Source organism: Phoca vitulina, unplaced genomic scaffold (assembly GCF_004348235.1).
Source record: "Phoca vitulina isolate PV1807 unplaced genomic scaffold, GSC_HSeal_1.0 scaffold21, whole genome shotgun sequence".
Classification (NCBI taxonomy): Eukaryota; Metazoa; Chordata; class Mammalia; order Carnivora; family Phocidae; genus Phoca; species Phoca vitulina.
In genome coordinates this window covers 2,033,248-2,058,645 of record NW_022589724.1, presented here as the reverse complement: position 1 = coordinate 2,058,645, position 25,398 = coordinate 2,033,248, and the positions used below count along the sequence as shown (strand labels likewise).

Genomic DNA, 25,398 nt, shown 5'->3' with positions numbered 1-25,398 from the left:
ACAGAGAATGAAGAGAGTGAGGGAACGGCCGATTCGCTGATCAAAAGTGCTAACGGAGGCCTGAGCCAGATTCTAAGGACACATAGACAGTACTAAAGCTGTTTGTCACAGATAAGCTAACATGGGCTCAGCAGAATCAATGCTGTGCTAATGGGAAGTACAGGAAGGAGGGCTGCTTTCTGCTCATAGGGAGTCTGAAAGGGCTTCTCAGAGGATATATCTGAACTGGCCCTTGGAGGATGAGGAAAGGGAAAGTCACCCGAGATGGCGGAAAGCATGTGCAAAGGCCAGGGGGTCATCCAGGAAGAGCACGCCCAGAGCCCTGCAGTAGGGCTGCTGGCTGACCCAGAAGCTGTGTGAGGGAGCTGCAGGAGACGGAGCTGGGAAGGCAGGTCTGGACTCCGTCAGCATTTGGTCCCACAGGCAGTGGCTAGCCTTGATACCTTCTCAGCAGAGACCAGCGGGAGCCTGCTGCAGGAGGAGGGACAGGTGGGGCAGGTGGGTGGAAGCTGGACTGTGGGTGGGGAGAACGGGACACTGGCAAGAAGCCTGAGGCTGCCGTGCGGGTGAGGAGAGATGAACCTCAGATCAGGACGGAGAGAGGCAAGGGATGTGGATGGCAGATGGGCCAGTCCTGGCAAGAGGTGGAGCACGGCAGGAAAGGGAGATGAAGGAGGGCTTAGAGAAGATTCTGCCGTTAAGTCCTCGTGACTGGGTAGATGGCAGCCCCATTCATTGAAGCTGGAGATGCTGAGCTCAGATTTGGGCATCAAGAGCCTTGGGATGGAGACAACCAGCAGAGAGAGGATTTGGAGGGGATTAGAAAGGGCCATTCACCTAAGAGGCAAGGACGGGCCTAGAGGTCAGAGAGAGGCGGTGTGGGCCCGGTGGCCCCCATGTGTTGGACCCCTCCCACCCTGTCCATACCTTCTCTCCCTTCATCCCAGGAAGGCCGGAGGCTCCATCAGCTCCAGGCTGTCCCTCAGGGCCCTGGGAACATCAATGACAATCAGCCCACAACATCTCTGATAAGAATCAAGTATGAAGCCTTCCGAGAGAAGGAAGCCACGGCTGGGAGGACCAAGCAGGTGAGGTCAGTGGGTCCAGGAGCCTTGTATCAGTCTAGGCTGGAATGCCAGTCCCTGGCCCCAGCATGGCCACTGCTGACCATGCACCTGTGGATGAGCATCCTTCACTCTGTGGGTGGCGTCTTCCTCTCTTGGGGGGAGCTGGGGGCAGGGTCGGACCAGATGGTCTCTGGGGGCCTTGTGTTCCAGGCCCAGCACTTCGATGTCCTAGGATTCCAAGATTCCACGTGAGTCTGCATCTCCTATCCTGACTAAGATAAAGCAGCAAAGCAGTGTGTAGGATGGTATATTTCTTGGTTTCTGCTTCTTATGAGTCTTAGCAATGGCTCAGCTGAGGACTTTTTGTTTACAAACATTAGCTAGCTGCTCACTCTCTGTCATGAACCTTCATGTTGGGGTCTGGTGTCTCTACGCCCCTCCCTGGCTAGAGGAAGCCTCATGGCCACAGAGAGGGGGAGACGACCCCAGTGGCTCACCGGGGGCCCAGGTTCACCAGCAGCTCCATCCTGTCCAGGCGATCCAGGGGGTCCCATGAAAACATCAGTTCCTGGTTTTCCTGGAATCCCAGGTGAGCCAGGTGGGCCCGGGGGGCCTGGGGGACCCTAAAAAACAGATACTCTGTTAAGAAACAGCGGGGGAGGGGATAAACATATACTCAGCATATATGTTCCGTCCATTCTCTCTGTTCCTCACACTAGCACTGCAAGTAGAGACTGGTGTTCGCACTTAGCCAATGGGGGAAACTGAGGCTCAATGAGATAATGTGACTTGGTCTGAGCTCACATACTCACAGCTAATTATTAGAAGAGCTAGGATTTGAACCCAGGTCTTTCTGAGCCCCTTGTATCAGGTTTTCTCCCTAGGTGTATGTATACGATAAAAATCCAATGAGAATTTTCAGAGGTGTCCTGACTAATTTAGTTTTCTGATTACCTGACAGAGTAGTCAAAAACTGCCTATTGCTAACCCTTATTAAAACTCTTTAGCCTCTGGCTGGGTTGGCTGATCCCACCAGCCTGCAAGACCCATGTGGCTCCCACTCTACCTATCCAGTGAGTCCAGAACCATTCCGGCCCTATCCTGAGGAGTGGGCCGAGGGGCACCTGAGTGGAGTCTTCTGGGTGGGGATTCAGCACAGGGGTTCAGAGTGAGGTTGGGGGCCTCGGGACAAAGCCACCAGCTGCAGCTGGAGCAGGGAGGTGCTCCCCAGGAACCAGGAACCAGTGGGGGCCCTGCCTTGGGCAGGAGGCTGAGGGAGCAAGAGCAAAGAGGAAGAAGGGGTGGTTGAAGAGGTAGGAGGGGTTGCCTCAGGGTAGGGAGGATTTCCAGAAGGGTCTGGAAGCCAAAGTGTGAAATACTACCTCGAGAAGAGGCCCGTGGTTCTCTATAACGGGTAAAGGGGATGGGGGCAAAGCCAAGTAAGAAGTGAAGGTCATGGGCATACTTGCTGTGGGACAGTCCTGGATGCCAGGGAAAGGGGGCAAGTGGTGAAGTAGAGATCCTGAAGAGAAACTAAGGCTCATATTCACTTAAAACAGAACAAAACTGATCAAAGTGGAAAATGCCAAACATAGACACGTGGAGGGGAAAATATAATCCTCCCGATTACTGGGAAGGCAGTCCCAGACACCAGGTTGTTCCACCCTCACACTTACTCTTAACAGCTCCCCACCGCGCACCAGGTCACCAGAGCCAGAGCCGACGTCCGAGCCCCAGCCCAGGCCGGAGCCCTCGGCCTCAGCTCCCACCTGGAGAGAGAAGAAATTCCCACCGCTTGGTTTCACCTGCCACTCCCTAAGGACAGCCTTGTCACCAAAAGTCTTCCCTTACTCTGGAGCCCTTTAACTGCTGCTGTCAACCTTCCTTCTGGTCTTTTCTCCTACTCCCCTCTACCCCTCTCCTCCTCCCTCACCATCTCTGGCTACACAGCCAATGGGCAGCTAGTCCTCAAACATACTGTACTCTTTCACATCTTCTCAGCCTCCCTTCCTGCCTTCCAAACCCCTACTCATCTTTCAAGGCCTAGTTCCACTGTCACCACCTCCAGGAAGCCCTCCCAGCCCATTTCCAGGTGGAGGTAGAATTCATTTCTCCCTACTCTGTTTTCTCACCAACTTCTGCTGAGGTCTCGATTTGGTGGTAGGACCACCTGACTTGAAGCTCAGTTGTGTGTATGTCCGTCAGCCCCTCTAGACTAGGACCCCTCCGGGGTTGGCCCATGCTGAGATACCTCTGGATGCCCAGTATCTTAGCACACGATCTAGTACCAAGAAGGTACTCGGTGTATACTTGTTGAATGCCATCAAATTCCTCCAAAGAACAAAAGGGAATTTCTAAAAACCCCTTTCTGGGACTTAATTCCTGAGCACAAGAACCAGGGGAGGCTGAAGTCAATCATGGAACGTGCATGGAGCACTCCAGTCTGGAGGTTAGGGCCGGGCTGAGACGGGTGGCAGTGGTTTGTGCATGCAGGTGGGAGAAGGGAGGTGGGGACGGGGGCCTGCTGCCACTGTCTGAGGGACCGGCTAGACTCGGGGCTTGGAGGCTGACTGGCTGGGCCAGGGGAGGCGGAGGGCCACTGGGGAGGTTTCCCGATTTCTGTCTTGATATCCAGGGGGATGGGGTGCCACTCCTAGAGATGGAGCGTCCTGAGGGAGGAGCAGCTCTGCGGCATGGTGATGAGTCATTTGGGATGCGGCTGAGAGATGTGTGGGCCATTCAGCGTGCAGGATATAAATGGGATGTAAACAGACTGCTCCCGAGCTCACTGAGGGTTCTGATAGAGGTGAAGGTCCCGGCGTGTCACTGGAAGGCACCCTGAACCTCAGCCTGTGCCTATTTCTCGGCATCCCCAGCCCCCTGCACGCTGTGTGTGTGCCGAGCCTGGATAGGGGGTCTCACCGTGGGTCCGGTAGGCCTGGCAGGTTCAGGGTGGCCAGGAAGCCCCTCACCAGCTTCAGCCTAAAGAGAACAAAAAGGTCAGTGGAGTGCTGGTCACACCCCCCCTCCACACACACATACACACTGTCCCCTCTCCTCCCTGTAGAAACTACTCATGTTTAAGATGGGGCTTATGCAGGGGTGAAGAAGGCTTTGATCTTCATGAGCCAGCCCAAGGGGCACCTGACCCACTCTGGGCTCAGGAGCCCTTCGTTTCTGCACCACATGCATAGCGTGGATGGGAATGATGGAAGGAAGGAGGCAGTAGGGACCCTCCCCATCCCGTCACCTAGGGTCCCCCCGCTCGACACCCCGGTCCAGGTCCTGTGAGAGCATGGTAGCCAGGCCCAATGTGTCTCCCTCTGAAGTGGGTCCTGGCCACCCTGCTCCTCCCACCAGCCTTACAGCCTGTCCAGAGCCTTTACTGCTCATAGGCCTGCCTCCCTGGGACCGGGGGCTCCTGGAGGGCAGGCTTGGTGCCTGAATCACCTCCAGGCTCCAGCGCCTGGCCCCTGGCCGGTGCTCAGGAAATGCTTCAGAGTGACAGGAACACCCACTTGGAAAGGAGAAGGAGAAAAGAAAAATGAAGCAGAAAATGAGAAAGGGCAGCATCCCAGGGGACATTTAGCTGTCACACAGTCCAGAGAAATGGCTGCTCTGACAAGAAAGGTGACAGAATGGCCTGAGCCACCAAAAGGAATGGAAACATGAACAGTGAATTCGCACAAAACCTGTGTGGTGTGATGCCCTCCTCAGACTCCCTTACTGCTCCCCGGAACCCTGTTGGCATCTGAAGCCCACTGAGGAGGCCAGCTCAAAGTGAGGACACCACCCTCCCCAGACCCCAAGCCCTCCTTCCCCTCCATCCCCACCAGCAGCCTCATGGGGCACCAGGGCCAGAGCACCCTCCATCCTGGGGGAGGTGGCGCGGGGGGGGGGGGGGCGAGGACCAGGACCAGCATGCAGACGAAAAGGTCCCCAGAGCAGGCTCTGTGGGTGGGACCTCCGCAGGCTGTGGGGCTCCTGGGGGCCCTGGTCCTGGCTGCTGTGGGCACAGCCCCTCGGTGACAGTTTAACATCACCGCTGCTTCAAGAGGAGTCTGTTATCATTCTGTGGTGACAGACACCAGACAAAACATTCCCACCAACGTCACCTCATTTCATTCTGACAACATCCTCGAGGGGGTAGTCATCATCACCCCCATTTTACAGATGGAGAAATTGGAGCACAGAAGTGGTAAGACCTCTCCAGGAATCCTACAACTACCAACAAGCAAACCCAGGTCTCTGAAGCTCCTGTGTGCCCAAGCTTTCCCAGGAAGAAAATCAGGGGCAGAGACTGGAGCTTAGCCACAGAAAGCACCAGAATTGGAAGGACCCTGTGATTACAAATGGGGAAACTGAGGCCTGCAGAGGTCAAGGTCTCCAGTCGGTGAAGAGAGGTGGCCAGAACTGAGCCCCATGCCATTTTTGTGGTTCTCCCAGACTCCCAATTCAGTCTCTTTGGGGCTCGGTCCTCTTACTGCCTCTGCTATTTCCTTGATCAGAACTGAATAGGTTAACCCCAAATAGCAGGCTCCAGGCACCTGACCAGAACCAATGCATTCTCCAGAATGGTCACAGCACCAGCCTTTTCTGCTTGGGGCCCAACCTGCCCTTTCTTTCCCACATGGCCTCTCTGAGCTGAAGACAAGACGATGTCATTGAAACCTGGTCTGTGTCCCAAAGACATGACAGAGCAGCTCAGCTCTGATGTGTGAGCCCTTGAGCAAGCTGAGGGTGGCCTGGGGGCTTGCAGCGAGCCCCTGCACAGAGGTGTGGCCACCTAGCCTCTGCCATGCCCCTCACACCCAGCAGATACTAGGCTCTTGATAAGTATTCCCCAAGTGACTAGTAGGAAGACCTTAGACGTGGAGTGACCTCATTTGGACCACCTGGACCCTGCTGACCAGCTTCCGGCTCATGTCTGGACGGGGAGGCTGGGGACAGTGCAAAACACAAAGGGACAAAGTCCAAACACTAAGGCTTTCACCCCTACTCATCTCCTGGGAGCTGTGTGACTATGAGCAAACCCCTAACCCTCTCTGGGCCTCATCTGCAACATAATTCTATATACATAATTGGTTGGGTGTATGCCATGCGTTAGAAGAACTTTTCCATGTACTGATTCAGTTAATCCTCACCACAACCCAAGAGGTAGGTACTAGGACCCCATGTCACGTATGAGTAAACAGAGAGAGAGATGAGAAGAGCTGTGGCACAGCCAGACTTTGATGTCTCTTTCCCCCACTGGCGTGGGTGACTGAGATTCACAGGGATCCTAAGGACATTCCGGAGTGGGTGCTCCCTTGGCTGTCCCTACTGTGCTTTTAAACCATTTGCTCATGAACTGAGGCTTCCATTTCCCTTCACTGACAGTTCCTGATATGGGCACTTAAGGGTGATCTGTCTTCATCAGTCACGTGCCAGGATGAACTACTATCTGTTTGGCTCTCCCTTTCCCTGTTCTCCCCCCTGCCTGGACTCTTCTTAGAGCTTTTACAAATTCCCACTGTAAGAGTCATTAACGCCCATGGTGAAAACACCAAAATGTATTAGGAACCTACCAGGCCTCCCCAGGCCTACCACTTTGAAGTCACAACTGCTAACATTCAGGGATTTCCTTCCAGAGTTTGTGCGTGAGCGTAGTTTTAAATAGTTAAGACCACACGATGTACTCAAGTTTATAACCAGCTTTCATCATCTAACCTTAGGTTGTATTTCCCCCACCATTAAATACTCCTAACAAGTATAATTTTAAGAGCTGCATAACGTTCCATTATTTGAATATACTTTACTCGATCAACCCCCCTACGGTTATCTAGTTAAACCGTGTCCAATTTGTTTTCTATTATGGGTAATATGGAGATTAGCAAATTGGTATACAACCAAGCCTTTTTACATAGCAGACCATCTCCTTTAGGATTAATTCCCAGAACAGAAGCTTCTGGGTCAACACTATGCAGCTTCATGGTTGTTAATATGTGTTAGCAAAGAGCTTCTCAGAAGTAGTAAGCCCATCAGCACTGCCACCAACACGGCTGGTTTAACTGGACAACCACAGGGGGTTAGTCCTGGACTGCTGTGATGCCTATAGTCTGAGCTTCAAGGCTCTGAAAGTGCAGGTGACCAGCTGTGACTCTGGTCACCAGACTGTCCCTTAAAAATATTCACATCTGAAGAGCAGCTCCATTCAGATTCACACCCACCCGTGCTAAGAACCAGCTCTGGGGTTCCCAGTTCTAAAACACAAAGTTATAGCCCTTAAGTGGGGACAACACCAGGCATGCATACAGAGCTTTCCAAACATTCCCGGACCTGCATCCTTGGACTTGACCTCACAGCCATCCTCCTATAAAGAGGAGGAAATGAGGCCCAAAGATAAGAAGGGGTTTGCATGAGGTCACACAGGTACGGCCCGGAATTATAGAAATTCATGGGGGAAGGAACGTGTCAGTCACCCCCACTCAGCCCCGAGTCCCTGATGAGGCTTACAAGCTTCCCTGAATCCGGGATGGAGCCCTCGTGACATCTAGATAGGGTCTTGGCATCTTTGGCCAGCTCTGCCTGTTACAAAGTTCTCATTTGAATTTGGGGACAATTTGGGACATGAAGCCAAGCGCCCCACCTTTTTACCTCTTGTTTTTTCCTCTGCACCCTGCAGCTTCCTTGTGTGTTCCCAGGTTGCATGCCCCTCAAATGCCCAAATCTGGAACTTTATGAACCAAAATGAAACCTGCCTCTAAGCAAGCCAGGGGCAGGTCCCTCCCAGGACTCTGGCCTTTCTTTTTCTCCTTGGTAAGACAGGCCATGCCAAATCTTTGTGCCTCTATGCCGCTTACCAGAGTAACCCCTCTTTCAGAAGCCACTGTGGGTATGGGCAGTGGGGGCCCCTCAGGGGGACTGCTGTCCAGCTCTTCGGCCACAGTGCCGGGCAGGGGCTCCTCTCTTGTGGCTGCTGCTAGGTCCTCCTCATCACCAGAGCCCTGAAAAGCAAAACCAACGAGAGGAATCACCTCACCTGGCCTGTGACGCAATGCGCAGCAGGCTGCCCAAGAGTCTGGGTGACTGTCATTCTTACGGTGCTAGTCCAATTTCACAACACTTGCTTACCTTCAACCGTCGTTACGCGCGACAGGGTCACAGGAGCCCAGACTCATAATCCCCCTCCCACACGTGCATCTCCTCCTTCCCCCTGTCCCTAGCAACCCCTTCTGACTTGGCAGCACTCCGAGAAAATTCTTGGACAAAGCTAGGAGGTAGCAGGGTTGGGCACCTGATTCCCTGACCTGCTTCCAGGCACCCTGCTTCCCTCCCGTGGCGCCGACCGTGATCTGTGCTCTGCCAAAGCCGAGTGTTGGACTCGCTGCCGGGAGGCCAGCGACTGTTCCTGTCTCACGACGCTGACCCCTCTCCCTGCTGTGCGCCAGACAGAAACTGCTAGGAGACACTTACAGAAGCGACCACTCGCTCAGGGGCCACTGTGTGTGTAGGGGGAACCAGGCCACCTGTGGGGACCCCGCGAGTCTCCTCCTCCTCAGAAGTTATGAGGGGCACTTCTGCTGCAGCTGCTGGTGTTGTGAACATTCCTTCACCGACTGCGCCCTGAAACAAAAATGGCATGAGAATCGGCCACTTCTTCTACCCCCTGGTTCAGCAGGTGTATGAGTGCAGGGGAGGAAGCCGCCGGGCCACCAGATAGATAACTCACATGGCCATAGCTTTGCTCATGCAAGACCTGCCTTGGCCCACAGAGCCCCGGAACCCCAGGCTGGAGCGCACCTCTCAGGTCAGGGCACCCATCCCCCAGACACCCCTACGGCACACTGCTGCTGAGGACTTTGGCCAGATAAGTGTCCGATGAGCCACCCAGGTGCTCCTGGGATGGTACTTCCTTGACAAAGTGGTATTTGAGCTGAACTCTGAAGGATCAGCCAGGATTAAAGGCAGGGCAGAGGGAAGAAAAGGTTCTAGGCAGAGAGGAGAGGGTCCGGGCACATTCAAGAAACTGAAGGAAGGTCAGTGAGGTGGGAGAACTGAGAGCCAGGGAGACAGTGACCCAAGATGTGGTCACTGAGGCTGGCCAGGCCAGACCCTGAAAGGCCTTGTGGCCAGGTTGGGGAGCAGAGTCTGCAGTGAGGGCAATGGGAAGCTCCAAGCAGAGGGCTGCCCCCACAGGAGGAGCCGCGGGAGAGGATGGAGGAGGTGAGGCAGGGGCCTCAGCCATTGTCTGGACTGGGGACGTGCTGTCTCAGTCCACAGGCTGGCACTGGGGAATGGTAGAAGGAGGCAGGTGCATAGTGGATTTAGGTAGAAAAATCAACAAGACCTGATGCTTGACAGGATGTGGGGAGTAAGGAAGACGGAAGAGAATCCTGGATCGGCCGACTAGGGGGCAGTGGTCCCAATCTTTTGAGGTGGGAACACAAGAGTGGACACGAGGAGTCCAGGTTTGAGTCTGAGTCTGAAGAACTTGCAGGACTGCCACTGTAATGACATTTTAGGGACAGACCTGCCAGGTGTTATTTGCATCCCGCCTTCACGAGCTGGGAACGCTATCTCCACGCTGCCTAAGGAGAGGGTTGAGGAGGCTTGGCCCTGCCCTTGACCCTGAACTTCCTCTGCCCTCTGACAGCCCATGCTTGTGCGCAGAAATCGGCCACGGCTGTGCCCACCATCACCTCTTCCGCTCACATCCAGGCTCCTCCACCCTGGTGGAGGGAGTGGGCCCCTGGGACCACCCCACCTCACTGGCTCTCCACCTGCCCCCAGCCTGGCTCCCCACTGGCCTGCTGGGGCTGTCAGCGTGTGCAGTCCCAGAGCCAACAGGGCTCCAGCACACGTGTACCCAGGCCTCGGCCAGCTCCCCTTCAGAGAAGTGCCCCATTCAGGCTCCTCTGGATGTGCTGAGCAGAATGAAGACTGGTCCTCCGAGAAGGTCAGGACCTGCTCCAGCTATGACCTTGACCCTGCGGCACTTGGCACTCCTCACCCGTGTCACCCCTTCCCCGGCGTCCTGGATGGCCGTGGAGAGGGTGGCTCCCCCCGTAGGTACACTGCCAGCCTCCACTTCCCCAGCGGAGCTCCCGGGCACCTCGGCCTCCCCAGCTGCGGCGGCTGCCGAGCCTTCTTCAGCATCTGCACCCTGAACAGGAAGACATTGCGAGGGAGCTGTCAGCGGTCTGCTGTGGTCAGTGTGGCTGGAGGTAGCCGACGGCCCGGGCCCCTCGGGCGCCTGCACCTCCCAGACCTCACCTTGTGCTGATGCCGTGAACGTGGCACCCACACACAAACCCACGCCTCGCACACCACTTGAGGCGTGAGCCCCTGGCCAACGTGCCACCTGTGTGGCTCACCCCGTTCCTCCCCGCCACCCTCGGTGCTGCCCACCACAGTCCCTGCCATCTCCCTTCTGCTACTCCCAGGAGTGGGACTTTCACCGACACCCAGTCGTGGTGCTGGGGCAAAACCCAGGGTCTCGCAATGCACAGCCTTCTTTCTCATTAGAGCAGTTGGCTGCCCTCACTGACCACTTGCTCGTCTCACTCTCCTTCCACCCCTCCTGCATCCCCAACCCTGCGCTCCCCACGGTCCCCAACAGTCACCGTGGCAGATCCGCTGGGTGCCTTCCAGGCCTTTACTCACTGAGACTCTTGGCAGGATATGACATCGCTGACCAAACCCAGAGCAAGCCAATACCCCCCGTTGCCCAGACCACGACCCAGCCTCCGATCCCAGCCCCTGGCCTCCAGGCTTGCTTCTCCCACCCTTCCTCCACTTTCTCAGTCCTACTCTGACTAGGTCACTAGCCCTTCAGTGACTCCCCACTTCTGAACACACTCCAGCTCCAGCTCATAGCTCCCAGGGCCTCAGGGGCCTCTCTAGCCACATTCCCTGCACCCCCTTGTTCACACATGGACTCTCTTTCCATGTTCCTGTTGGTGCCGCCAGGCCTCTGCTCCTGCTGGCCCGCCTCCTAGAGCACCTGTTTCACTCCCAGCTGCCAGGCTCCTTCTAGGCATCCCCATGGTCTCGCCTTCGGCATTCTTTCCCCAGGACGGGTTCCAGGAGCCCCAAGTCTGGGTTCTGGGCCCTTTTCGGTGCTTCTCCTATTGCCTCTTACAGCTCTGTCCCCAGGAACTGGCCTATTGGATTTACCTGTGCCCAGCATAACACATCACTCCGCAAACATCTGCTGAATGAGGCAACAGACCCCTCAGCCTCCAAATCAGTGTCTACTCAGACTTGATCCCACAAGGCCATCACTCCGCATTCTGCCAACTGATAAGGAAGACCTGAGATGCCCACCCTCCCCCAGAAACAGCATATGCTCTGAGCTACTTACCAGAGTGACCCCTTCCCCCATGACCTCAGTGGACAAGGAGAGGGCTGGCCCCCCGGTGGGCACACCACTGGTCTCTGCTTCCCCGGTGGTGCTGGTGGGCACCTCAGCCTCCCCGACTGCTGCGGTGGCTGCCAAACCTTCTTCGGCATGCACACCCTGAAATAAAAGCATCATGAGGGACCATGTCACTGGGCCCATGGCTCTGATCAGTGTGCCTGTCGCTGGACAGAAAAGACTGCTCACACCCCTCTCTCTATCAGCTTGCATTTCTGTAGCTTCCTTCTCTCAACGCACTTTCTTATCTATGACGTCACCCCAGCCCCACGACATTCCCAGAATCACAAAATCCCAGGGACAGGAGAGGTCGCAAGGCAACTGTATCTCCTGCTTGATTCCAAGCATCTGTTTGCACATGCCCAGTGACCGGGAGATCCCTGTCTCCTGAGTCAGCCTGCTCCAGCTCCAGACACGTCTATCTAGACACATCTGTCTCCCTGTGACCTTCCCTATGTGCCCGTCCAGAAGCCATAAAAACAAGTCGGATGCCTTTGCCCCTGATGGAGATTCAGAGATATGCAGGCAACAACTCTGTCCTCCCCAGCCTTCTCCATACTGAACCCCATGATTCTTCTCTCCCTGGGACTCAGTTTCCTTGGGAAAAGCATAACCTTCTCTGGAGGTTACACAGCAGATGCATGAAATGGAAACAGCAGTTTGGCTGCTAGGGTCATCAAACTATGTTTTATCTCAGTTTCCAAAGGTTTTTTTTTTTTTTTTTCTTTTAAATTTGAGGGGCGTGGGGGTCATTCTGTTTTGTTTTGTTTTGCAAAAAGTAGCTCTTTACCACTAAGCTTATCAAGGTTAGATTTCCTTGCTGTAGGATTTTTAAGGGGTCTATAATAAGGAGGATATAAAGTGGAGAATTTCCCAAATGTATTTGACCACAGAACTTTTTTCTTACAACATGAATCCTTGCAGAATTATTGTTTTCCCCCCAAAAAAGAGAGAAAGGATGATGTCACAGATTTTAAAATGAGACTCTTTCTGCCTCAAATTCAGCTGAAGTCCCAAAGGGCTTACACTAAAATACAATTAAGAACAATTAATTCATTGTACAATTAAGTACACTTCACATGCTAGAAGCAGGAACCAGACCACTTGTGTGGGATGTACTAAGAGACAAGAAAGGAAATCAGTTCTATCAGGGTTAGCCTGCCACCTGCCTCTGGGCTATAGAGGAAAAGGTAAAGAATTCCTTTGGAGACAATCATCAGTGTGCTGGGATTTCCTCCTCCCTTCTCCCCACTACAAACCATTTGTGAGCTGGATATGTGTTCCTTGGAATTTGGGAGACAAAGGGACTAAATTTTGATATAATGCTGGACTGGACTTTGGAAGTAGCTGTGAAAATAGGTTATTATCAGGTCATGACTGGGAGAGCATGAGAAGTGCCTGAGTTTCATCCCAGGATAGCAGAAAGAATGAGCTGAACCTGTGGGTTTCTAGCAGCGGTTGTTGTGAGAAGAAGACATTTGCTTTAATTTCACACCTTACTGTGTCTAGCATTTAAAAAATTGGCTTTGCAGGTGTAAAAGCCAATTACATAACAATGGTGGACATGCACGTGTGCAATCAATCTGGTTCTGTCTTAAAGGGGCTCCAAAGGAAAAGGCTGTGTGTCTTCACAAATAAGCAGGAGGGAGGTGGGTAATGTGGTGAGGACCCGGCACGCATCCCCCGGGGAAGGTGTGAGGCCCAGCTTGTGCTACATCTCCTCCCCGTCCTGGTGCTTCCCTGGAGAGCCTCCTGGGCCCTGGTCTCCTCTCTTCTGTACCATGATGTTCAGCGGAAACCCTCTTGATTCTTTACCATGCCTAACACAAGTCACCATCAAGTCTGAAATGAGCAAACAAACTGACTACTGATTTAGCAAATGAAATTTACCATTCACTCACCTCTTCAGTGACATGAATGAAGGCCCCATCCCCGGAGCCAATCTCTGTAACGGGGGCTCCGTCCATAGTATGAACTCCCTCCAGGGTGTCATTCAGGACCTCACCAGACCCTACGGAAGCAGGCATTCTGTAACTGATAACTGCATTTTGTAATCTTGGAAAAGGATGAAGTATCTTTTTACCTATTAACTTGAAAAGATGTCCATAATACAGGATTAAGAGGGGAAAAAACCAAGTTGCAGAAAAAACGACGTTGAAGGGCAGTATCGCACTGTGCTTGGATCACAGGCTCCAGCACCACGTGTGGGGTGGGAGCCCGGCTTTGCCGCTCACCAGGAACGTGACCTGTGGCGAGTCATTCAACCGGGGCCTCAGGTTCCTCATCCATAAATTGGGAACAACAATTCCTATTTTACAAGGTTGTTTGGAAGGTTACGTACTGCAAGGATTAAATAAGTTAATACAAAAAAAGCATTGAGGACAGTCCCTAAATAGAGTTAGCAATTTAGTTAGCCATTCATAAATGTTCACTGTCAGTGTGGTTCTAAGTGTGTAAAGGGAAAAAAACTATTTGAGCATACAAGTTTTATGATCATTATATATATAATCATCACTACATAACTAACACAATTATTAAATAACATTTGTAATATATAGATACATATGTGTGTGCAGATAAACCACACAAAGTTGGCTAACCCACAATGCTTAATACTGGTTTCCTCCAGAGGATAGGAAAGGAAATTACTATTTTGGAGGGTTCATACAACTCTGCATTGATTGAACTGTTACCACAAGCACATATCTCTTTTGCAATTTAAAAAACAAGTGGGGGGCGCCTGGGTGGCTCAGTCGGTTAAGTGTCTGCCTTCGGCTCAGGTCATGATCCCAGACACCTGGGATCGAGTCCCACATCGGGCTCCCTGCTCAGCGGGAAGCCTGCTTCTCCCTCTCCCTCTGCCTGCCGCTCCCCCCTGCTTGTGCTCTGTCAAATAAATAAATAAATAAAATCTTTAAAATAAAAAAAAAAAATAAACGAGTCCTAAAGTAAAGAAAAAGAAATTATACTAATAATGAATGTATGCCTGTCCCATGCAGTACCTCACTTAATCTTCCCGCTAGCCCATCTGCCCTACCCACAAGGACCATCCCACCACCTGACAGCTGGGGGAGCAGAGCCAGGACAGGAATCCCGAGTTTTCAGGCCGCCCACTATCACCCCGTGGCATGTGTGTGCTACTCTGACGTGCACATTAGCACTTTTTTATGATTAACCCCGTTTTGCTGAGGAGGAACAGGGTGCCACAGAAAGTAAGTGACTGGGAGGGGCCCTGAAGCCAGGTCAGCCTGTCCCCATGTCAGGCCATATCCACCCATGCTGTACTAACGCATGTCCCACGGTGAGAACTGTGTGGGCAGGGGAAGATGCTGAAGGATCCCCTGCCGGCATCACCACTCTCTCGTCCTCCTGAATCTGGCCACCAGGGGGTGCTGTGCAAACAGCAGGCCAGACTCCAAACCTCTGAGTCCCCACTCCTTGGAGGATGTTAAGTTCGGGGGTGGAGGGAGGGGTGCCCTGGGCCAAGATGGTGTCAGGAAAGCTTGGAATAAAACTACTAGGTAGCTTTCCCTAGACGGGGACAGGGCTCAGGGTTCAGGCCCCTTTCTCCTCACCATCTGGGCTGTCCACCCAATAAGAAGAACAGGAACACTTCAGCAAGCTCTGTTGTTTCTGTTTGGCCTTTTCTCTGCCAGTAAAGGAGTCTGGCTGATCGCAGGAAACAGACGAGCGGTGCTTGGATCTCCGTCCCAGTCTGCATTTGGCTCCCACCTCCTTTGCACTCACCCCCCAGTCTAGGAGAGGCTCTTGCCTGGCCCTGCAGCCTCTGCCCGCTCCTTGCCCCTCCTCAGAGATCCTCATTCCACCCAGGAGAACAGCATTCACAATTCATAAACCACTTCCACATCCCTGGGAAGGGTTCAATCCTCTAAACTACCTGGGAGGCAGGGATTGTGAACACTCCCAGGGGGCAGGTAAAGACTCTGAAGCTTGGGGCTCCTGGGTGGCTTAGTCGGTTAAGGGGCTGCCTGAATTCAGCTCAGATCATGATCCCGGAATCCTGGGATCGAGCTTCTCCCTCTCCCCTACCCCTGCTCATGCACTCTCTCTCAAATAAATAAAATCTAAAAAAAAAAAAAAAAAAAAAAAAGAATCTGAAGCTTGGAAATATTAAGCAATGTTCCCCAGGCCCAAGAGCAAATAGGTGGCTGAGCAGAGCTTCTGTCCAAACTGTCTGCTCTGTCCCCAGTCTTCCCCAGCAACACCCTGACTCCGTGCTTGTATTATGACTGTATGAAATTACGACACAAATTTTTTCCTATTCAGTACTCTATACCTGCTCTCACCCACAGACTTCCCAATTTAGTTGTTAAAATAACATGCATTTACTGACGGCAGAAGTGAAAAGAAGAATGATACATATGATTACAGAAGGCTTGTTAAACACAGAAGTAAAGAAAGAAAAGCCACCCACAATCCTACCACCCAGATAACTACTTAGAACATTTTGTTGTCTATTACTCTCTCTCTCTCTCTCACACACACACACACATAGCTCTAAGTGGCTATATATAAATAGATATAAATAATGTATTCAAAGTTAGGGTTACAGCACACATAGAGTTTTGAAATCTGCTTTCTTCGTGGAGTACAGCACGAGTCCGTCGCTGGGTCATTACATCTTCGGCATTACCAGCCTCAGGGCCGTACATATACATGAAAGACAACTTGCCCGCCCAGTCTTTCCTACAGGCCGAGTGGGTTTTTGTCCTTGTTTTCTGCCCTGCATGTTGGCATTCTTGCATGAGCAGTAACCTCAGTCTGAAGCTGCTGCCCTTCTGATAAAGGGCAAGAAGTACCGACCCGTCTCAGCCTTGGACACATGTCATGCTGCTGCCTGGGGGTCACAACAGATCTTGGGTTTTGACCAGGTTGTCCTCTGCACATGTCGGGGGACAAGGGTCAGGGGCGAGAGCCCTGGATGGGGAGCCAGGGGGCCAGCACTCCCCGAGCCTGCTGCTGACCCATGGGTGCCTGCCTGTCCCTCTCTCTGGCCACCAGTTTCCCGTGCGTGCCCCACAGGAGTTCTGATGACCTGATCTTATCCTCTGAGAGAGAGTCAGGAGTTTGCAGCTGAAGCTGGAAAGGGATTCTGGAGTTGGGTCTGGGTACAGGGTCCATCCCACCACTCACTAGCTGTGTGACTATGGGCATGTCACTTACCTTTTCAAGCATCATTTTTTCCACCTATAAAATACTGGCCAATAATACCAACCATGAGATGGACTGTCAGGATTGGAGATGAAGTAGGTGAACACTTGGCAAACAGTAGGTATTTAATTAACAGCAACAATTACTGCAAGCTTTTTGTTGGAACTCAAGCCCTTCCAGAGTCCAGGGTTAAAAGTGCAAGTATCAGGGGTGCCTGGGGGGCTCAGTCGGCTAAGCGTCTGCCTTTGGCTCAGGTCATGATACCAGGGTCCTGGGATCGAGCCCCACATCAGGCAGGAAGTCTGCTTCTCCCTCTGCCTCTGCCTCTCCCCTGCTCTTGTGCACGCATGTTCTCTCTCTCTCTCTCTCAAATGAACAAATAAAATCTTAAAAAAAAAAAAAAAGTTCAAGTATCCAAGTTCAAACGCAGCTCTGCCATTTACAAGCCGAAGTGCCCCAGCTAGGTAACCTAACTCCTCTGTGACATGATTTCCTCATCTTGTCTATAAAATGAGGATGGTTATAATTCCTTCCTCGGAGGACCGAGGGGAAGGTGAAATGAGAGGCTCTATGTGGCATACACCACACAGGCTGGGCACACAGGATCACTTCATGAAAGGCCACCGTGGATGAGGGCGCTTCGGGGACTTGCCTTGCTCAGGGCTTCTGTGCATGACGACACTCAGGTTGGTGGTTTCCGGAGTCCCCTCAGGTACAGGCTCGCCAGAAAGCTCCGCATCCTCAGAAGGAGGCGATGGAGTTGGAGGTGTGTTTATGGGTTCAACTTTTGCTTCTTTAGACTGAAGGGAGGAAAAACGAGAGCTGAAAGGATTCAGTTGGGAGGAAAGCAGAAAAAATGGCAGTGATTTTCACTGGAGGAAATAATACATCCACAACACGCTGAACAAACCCAGAAAAATGCCTGGACCTGCCTATTATATACGTAGGCTATCACTGAACCTCCCAGGATCTGAAAAAGGTGCATGCTAGGGGTAATTAAATTCTGTTCTGTTTACAGTAAGACTCTGCTCATCTTGGCTGAAGCTCAAGCACAAGGACCCTGCATCTCGGACCAGCACAGAGGAGATGCCCAATAAAGATCTCTTAGGTGAGGGAATGAATGAGTAAACAAATGAATGAACCAGGCTGTCCTGATTGGATATAAATCCAATCCCAGTGTGAACTGCACACCTATGAAATATAAGATGGGTGTGATTTCCTTCCAAGGAAACTTCAGGATCTGGGCAGCTTTTCCAAAAGCAGTCAATGTCTTAACTAACTTTTCCAAGTAGAGAAAAATGAACAGACAAAAACCCCCAACAGTTGGAACCACAGAGCAGCTTCAAGATCTAGGCAGAAATCCTGATGGGGGGGCCACAAAGGTCATGACATCATCCCTAGGCCAGGATCAGGTAGCAGCTTCTAAGCCCAGGGCTTGGGGATGTTCAAACAGTCTCATCCCTTTCTGAGCTCAAGGAGTTGCACATGGTGAATGGAAGGATCCTGCTGACCAGTGTTGGACCTGTGGTATGAATAAGAAACAACTCAGCCACTGAGATTTTTAGGGCTGATTTTTGTTACAGTAGCATGACTCGCCCAGCCTAATAACAGAAGATTATTTCCTTAATGTCAGAATCTAGTATACAAACAATAAGTCTCTGGTCCATCAGAACAAAGGGGATTCTTATGGGCACCATAACTTGGGATTCAGTGGTTCAGTTCTTAGAATCAAATTTAGGTCAAATCTCTGCACTCCACTTACTGGCTACTTTTTATTGGGCAAGTCATGTAACCTTCCTCCTTTGTAAAATGGGACAACAGTGACTACTCACAGGGTAGAAAGCACATGGAGGTGCTCAACACAGAGCCAGGCCCATAGTATGAACCTACATATTATTATTATTATTCACATCACTGGAATTTTAAATTTTTGAGAAAGAACAACCCCTCAATAGTGCTTTTCTCTGGGCATTGGTATTAAAGGGACTGCTTTATCTTTTTTGCTCACCTGTAACTGCAGTTTTTCCAATAATGAGTATGGAATATTTATGTATGAAAAATAAAATATAGGTTATTATACTGTAAAATCTCCAGGGTTGGAAGCAGGAATGGAAGCCTCCAAGAAGTTGGGCCTTCAAGAATGAGGAGAGTTACAGAAGACAGGGATGGAGGGAGGTGCTGGGTAAGAAGGGACACAGCATTGTCAGGGCCTGGCTACCTGCACCTGGCAAGGGTTCGAGGGTTCAGGGAGGGAAGAGGGGGACAGAGCTGGGGGGGGGGCAGAGAGCGGGGAGGCCGGTTCTTTGGTGAGAAGTCCCCTTGGACCTGGGACCTTCATGGGTAGCATGCTCAAGAGAAGTGTGTGCTTTGGGGAGTTAACCCTGGCACCAATGAGAGCATGGATTTGAGGGTTGGGAGTTGAGGTTTAGGTCAGGAGACCAGGAGGCTGCACGACAGAGGCCCAGCGAGGCTAGAAGCAGGGCGGGCAGTGGGAGCAGAGAGCAGCTGCCACCACCAGAAGTTGTGAGGAACTCCACTTGGGCTTCCCCGCTCCTCCCCGACTGCGCGGTGCCCCAGCAGGGTGGTAAGAGTCTCTCCCCAGGCAGTTCCTCTCCTCTCCCTTCAAGGAGCAGGGGGCACTCTGCCGTGGTTCTTGGAGGATGTCCCTGCTGGTAAGCTGACCCTTGGTGGTTTGGGCCAGGTGTCCTGCCTCCAACAGGTGGCCGTTGGTTTTCAGGGGTTAGTGTGGATGCGGAACCTGTGTGGCTGAAGATGAAATGGGACTGTCAAGTCTCAAGACTTTGTATTAAAAGTGTAGAGGTTTGCTGAGCCTCTCTCTCATTCACAGAGTTATTCATTCCACATGTATTTCCTGAGGCCCTATGGTGTGCCAAGTCCTTCGCTGGCCCCCAGGAATACAAAAATGAAGAAATACGACAGAGTGTCTACCCTTACATTGTTGGACTATGGGGAGACCCAGACTCAGACACGGTGTGGTTGAATGTGGCACGTGGGACAGCAGAGGTGAGAGCCGAGTGCAGGAGGGAAGCTCCAACAAGGAATCCTGAAGGAGAAGTTAGGAATTGGCCAGGTAGGGTGGGGGGTGTGGGCAGGGCCCTCCAGGCAAACAGACCACTGGGGCCAAGGCCTGGACTAAGAGGTTACAAATGTTTACGGAGTCTGGGAAAACTGTGAGCATTTAGGTGTGGATGGAAGAGAGCTCCTGGCTGTGGATCAGAATCACCTGCAGAGCTTTCATAAGTACACTTTCTTGGACCTCACTCCAGACCCCCTGAAGCTGAATGTCCAGGTATGCAGCCCAGAGGCAACCGTCCCCCCGCCACTGCCCCACCACCCCCCGCCAAGACACACACACAATTTTGATGCACAGCCAGGGCTGAGAACCATAGGGACATTAATTCTAACTAAGCATGATAGAACTTTCCAGAAATGGAAAGGTGTGTCAACAGAAGCTGACTTAGGGGGAAGCATGGGGTAGCAGGGACTCCTGCCCTAAATGGGGAAAGAGGTGAGGAGGGCTGGCTTTTTAAGTCCCTGTCTGCTCAGGCAGCCCATGATTCAGTTTGCTGGTCATGGCTTGTGTCTTGCAGGGTGGCAGGTTGGAAGGGGTGAGGACAAGGAACTGAGATTCATTCCAAGAGAGAAGCCAGACAGAGATGGAAGGGGAACGTCTGCATGAAGAGGAAAATTCCCCCGTCCTGGAGGGGTGGCCACGGGGGGGAGCCATGGAGCCCCTCCAGGAGATGGTGACATGCCTGACAGAGCCCTAGACCAGAGCTGGAGACCTGGCTCTGCCACCTCCAGGCAGGGCAGCCCCGGGGACAAAGCTCTTCGCTCCTCTGTGCTTCAGTGCCCCCTCTGAGGAATGAATGGAAAAGCACCTCCCGGCAAACAGCAAAGGAAAGTGAACGCTCTGCAGGAGCCATGCCGGGAGCCTGAGAACGGGACTCTGATACCAGGAACAGACCAGTTAGCATCAGGACCCACAGCCCAGAGAGAATTCTGTTAAGGACTAAGGGCAACCACAGCGGTTTGGCATGCCCCGCAGCCCCAGTCTCCAGCCAACCAGGAAGCAGGTGGTGGGAAGGGGGCCCCAAGAGGAACAGGGCCCTCTAGCACAATAAACTTACCAGTCAAGAGCGACACCCACCACCACGCACCGAGGGCTGCCGTGTGCCAAGCGCTGCCCGTGTTTCACGGGGGCCACGTAACTCGCGCCAGCCTGTGACGTAGGCACGCCGCATCTCAACCCAGGAGGAGGAAGTTACTGACTCTCGGTCCACAACGAGTAAGGGGCCGAGCTGAACCACACCTGGGGGGACTCTGATACGCACCAGTTCTCTTAACACCACTGAGGACAATGGGGCTGGGAAGTCTAGGAAGGAAAGTGTTTGGGGGGGCCCCAGGGACCACTGAGTCCCTCAAATGTCTTTTCTCTTCTCCAGATCCTGGAGGAATGTATTCCTTACTTCCTCCCGGCTGCGGCGTCCTCGTGCACCTGCCCCGCACCTGCGGCACTGCGGCCTGAGGTCCTGATGTCACCACCGCCTGACCCTGGCAAAGCCACCCTGTTCCCTGAGCATCTGCCGCCACCTCCCGTGCGAGGCTGTTGCAAGGGTTAAATCAAGTCACGTATACACAAGCACCAGGCCCACAGCGGGTATCGAGAAATGTTGGTCCTCTTCCATCCCCTCCCTTTCTCGACCCCTGTCCAGAGCTGCCCAGCTTCAATGCCTCCTCCACCAGAAAGTCCTCCCTGACCAGTCCCTGCCGCCATGATCATCTCATGCTCTCAAACCTCACTCCCCCTTCCCGTCCCTCTTGCGAGGCCACCATGTGTTACTGGCATCTCTGCCTGAGCTGGACTCAAGCCTAGCTGTGAACTGGTATACTGGGGGACAGCATCAGGCTAGAAGGCCCAAGGGACCACCGCTCTGTGCCCTGCTGCAGGTGCCCTGGACACGCCAACGGGGGGGCCCAGAGCTGTGGCACACAGGGTTACAACACTCCCCAGAGCAGCCACCATCCCCATCACCGCCCAGACCACCTTGGACCCTTGCCTCTTCCATCTCAGCTGCCCTAGAATTGGCTGTGATCCTACGGATGAACCTCTGCAACACCGCCCAGGCCAGAAGAACAGGGCTGTAGCCTGACCCCTGGATGAGGCATCAGGTGGCCCATGCTCTAGCCTCAGCTCTGTCCAGGCACCCAAGGGCCAATCTTGTCCCCCCCCATCTGGGCCTCAGTTTGCCCATCTGTACAAAGGGCAGTTTTCCATATACCTCTGTACAGAAAGAGGGTAACTTTAAGCACCACCCCCTGCACTAACAGACTACAGTTCTATTCTGCCCCACCCAAACCTCTGTCACCAGAGGTCTATAATCTATAGCCTCTGCCTTATTCCCTTGCTTTCTTTTATCAGAGATGAGTCTATAGAATGTACTAGACCAGTCAAGGAGATTGCTGGGCTTCTGTGTTCAATGACTCAGACACTGCTGGCTGTTTTCATTAAAAATGGGCTCCAGCCATCCCCACAGTCTGACTCAGTGCTTTCAAAACCACTTCCTTGTCTGGGCCACAGAGTACATTCCCAGGAGGGAGGAGGCCCCCATCACTGTGAGGATGGCCGCCTTTCTCATGGGGCCAGAAGGGAGCTCCTGGGAAGACTCTGCATCTCCCAGGAGAGGGCCCTGCCTTCTTTCTCAGAGCCCAGAGCCTGGAGCAAATGTGACACCAGCCACCATTCAGGGCCACTTCCCTCATGCCAGACACGAGGCCCTGACCCTGCACTGCTTCATCTGACCCTCCCAACATGTCCTTGAGACAGGACTCTGATTAGAGGGAAGAGGAGCTGAGGCTCAGAGAAGCTGAGTACGCTACCTAAGCTCACAGAGCCGGGAGGCAGGACAGCAAAATGTTTCCTTTGGACAGTCCTCCTGCGGCCACGGCACAAGGTGGCCCAGAGATAACGGGCATTCCAGGGCACCGGGGCTGTGGCCAAATGCCTTGGGCCAGGACTTTCCTGACCTCCCCAGGTGAGCCCACAATTGAAGCCACAGATCTAAGAACAGAGACGTCAGGCCCAGGCACGCTCCATTGACTCTGGGCCCCTAAAAGCTGGCCGAGAAGGTCCGGCGCTTCTGCCTGAGAAGAAGGACTCACCGGGGCTTGAGTGTAGGTGACAGCTTCCAAGATCTCAGCGACGCCCTCTGCCTCCAGAAGTCCACTGGCTTCTCCTGAAGCCTGTGTGGAGACAAATCATGCCAGGAGAGGAGAAGTCACAGACGGTCACTCCTTTGGAGAAACTGCGTGTGTGTGTGTGTGTGTGTGTGTGTGTGTGTGTGTGTGCGTGTGTAAGAGAGAAAGAGATGGACAGAGCCAGAGAGAGGAACTGAGAGAGAGCACAGTGGCTATTCTTTTCACTGTTCCTTCCATATTTTATTGCTCACGCAGATGAGAAACTACAGTCAATATACAGTCTCTCTAACATACCCACTTTCATTGTGTCCAGGTCCCTTCAATCTCTGCCAGAGGTACTCCCATTTGCATGGCTATCAACCGAATGAACGTTGGAGAACCATGACATTTGGAGAATGTCTTCCTATTGCTACCTTATCTTCATAATGAGCCGTCTGATGTCAGCCAGAGAGCCTGGGGGCCATCATTTTCTAAATAATACCTTACTCTTGGACTCTTGGGCAGCTTCTACCTTTCCAGTCCTAACAACACTGCAGAAAGAAGGGTATGAATACACAGAAGGTTTCCCTCCTCCCAGCTTCATAGGAACGTCAGACCAGGATCATGGCCTCAGGGAGGGCAAACATTCTTACAGAGCCAAATTCCACCTCTGAAGGGCTCTCCCACTAAACAGGAAGCATTTTTTTCTAAATGAATGAAATCAACTTATGCTTTGCTTTGGGGTTGATACCCGCCCCCCCCAAAGAGAAACAGAAGCTCTAGGAATATGGCACGTTGTGCTCCCCTCTGACTTTTTGCATCAAGCTAAGGCATCTGCCTGAAACGCCTTTTCTCCCTCATCCAGCTGATACTTGCTTGTCACTGGTCAGGTATCAGCTCCTCCCTTGCCTACTCTGGTTCCTCTTCTTTCACCTTCATGTCCCCCCCCCAACCCAGAGAGCTTGGGTTTGAGGACCTCCCGGGTTCCAGTCACCCCTAGTTCTGTCACTGCCTCTGGGCGTGTAAGTGTGTGTGAGCAGCTTGAGGACAGAGACAATTGCCAATGTGTCTCATTATTTCCAGCATCCCCCAGCACTGTCACTAGCAGGGACTCAGTAGATCCGTAGATCCTGGGGGGAGGGAGGGAGGCAGAAGGGGAGGGGAGCATGGAAGGACCCATCTTTCTTCCCTGACTGCCACTCCATCCCCAACTTAGGAACAGATTCATTTGCCAAGCATAAAAGCTAAATTTAGGTTCATTTTTATAGGAATTTACACTCATGCCTTAGAGTTTTAACTTTGATTTCAGAATCCTGACACCCTTTCTTGGCAGGAAGTCTGGAAACCAGGCCACGGACTGCCACAGCCACGGAAGAACCTAACACCTTAGAAGAAACGCAACCCACCCCTGACCCCCCACGCCCCCACAAAAGAGATGGCTGAAGCTCTCAAAAAAAATAATAAATAAAGCCCCAAAGCCCAAAATAGGACTTGAGGCAGTGCTTGACAAGTTGAGAGATTTTAGAGACTCCATGACGTTGGGAAAGAGGAATTGCCTGGGCGTCCAGCCGTCCCGGGCCGACTGGTGGCTGGGGGCGGGGGCAGGGGAGATGGGAGCTCACCGAGGATTCTTCGGCTTCACACATCTCCTCGGGGATCCTGGGGTCAGGGTGGATGGTGAGCTGCTGTATGGAGCCCTGGGGGAAGAGCACAGGGTCAGAAGCCACCACTTGCTCGCCCACAGCATGACCACAAGTGGCAAGCATGATTGTCCTTGGAACAGAGACCAGGCCACCAAGAGAGAGGACAGGTGTGAGAAATGTGCTGCCTGGAGCCATGACAAGGGAACAAGCCACCTCTTGGCCTGCTCTCATTTACAGGCCCTCCTTGGGCCAATGTAATATGAGCTCCACTAGCTGGAGAAGCCCCTGGGGAGTACTGTGTTCAAAGCACAGACTCACAGCAGCTTCCTAACCGGTCCCAGGTCCCCAGCCTGTAAGTGGGTACCCTAGGATGCCTGTCTCCCCTCTCCCAGAAAGTGTCTTTCCCCTGTAGCTCGAAGCTCCTTGGCTGGCAGGCCTCATGTGAAGAGGAGTGGCCAGCCAGCCTCCCTGCCTCCACTCCTGCCTCCTCTATCCACCCCTGACAGTTCGTTCTCCATGATGCTCCCAAAGTGAGTGTGGAAAAATTGTAACTGGATTTTAACTTCTTCAGATTCACTCATCGTCTCCCACTATACTGAAAGTAAACCCAAACTCTTCCCCCGGTACCATCTTGTATCAGTTAGCTAAGGTATCAGTTAAGTATGTGTGCTGACTAGATGCGTAACTACAGTAACTTAGGGATTTTCTTAGAATGGCTTATTCCTAAAAGCCTGTTTTGACGGGAGAGTTAATTTTCTTCTATTTTTTCAGGGCACGTTGTCCAAAAGGAGAGAGAGAAGCTACCTCTCCCTCTGGCCTTCTAGCCGCCTCCACCTTTGCAGAAATGACTTAAATGCACCTGGCACTCCTCTCCAAAGGTAAAAAAATTGCTGAAGAAATAATAAACCTTCCTCCTTTT

General features: G+C 52.6%; 1 protein-coding gene across 1 annotated transcript in view; it reads right to left on the bottom strand.

The window, feature by feature from the left end:
- COL15A1 (collagen type XV alpha 1 chain) overlaps window positions 1-25,398 on the bottom strand; it is a 120,747-nt gene that overhangs the window by 39,491 nt on the left and 55,858 nt on the right. Inside the window, exons 7-18 of the mRNA XM_032418409.1 lie at window positions 24,459-24,533; window positions 22,822-22,902; window positions 17,291-17,438; window positions 13,368-13,477; window positions 11,413-11,568; window positions 10,060-10,212; window positions 8,523-8,672; window positions 7,910-8,053; window positions 3,990-4,049; window positions 2,744-2,836; window positions 1,565-1,690; window positions 928-990 (exon numbers count right to left, since the gene is read on the bottom strand). Coding sequence (XP_032274300.1) covers window positions 928-990; window positions 1,565-1,690; window positions 2,744-2,836; window positions 3,990-4,049; window positions 7,910-8,053; window positions 8,523-8,672; window positions 10,060-10,212; window positions 11,413-11,568; window positions 13,368-13,477; window positions 17,291-17,438; window positions 22,822-22,902; window positions 24,459-24,533 — 1,359 coding nt within the window. The remainder of the gene's footprint in view (window positions 1-927; window positions 991-1,564; window positions 1,691-2,743; window positions 2,837-3,989; window positions 4,050-7,909; window positions 8,054-8,522; window positions 8,673-10,059; window positions 10,213-11,412; window positions 11,569-13,367; window positions 13,478-17,290; window positions 17,439-22,821; window positions 22,903-24,458; window positions 24,534-25,398) is intronic.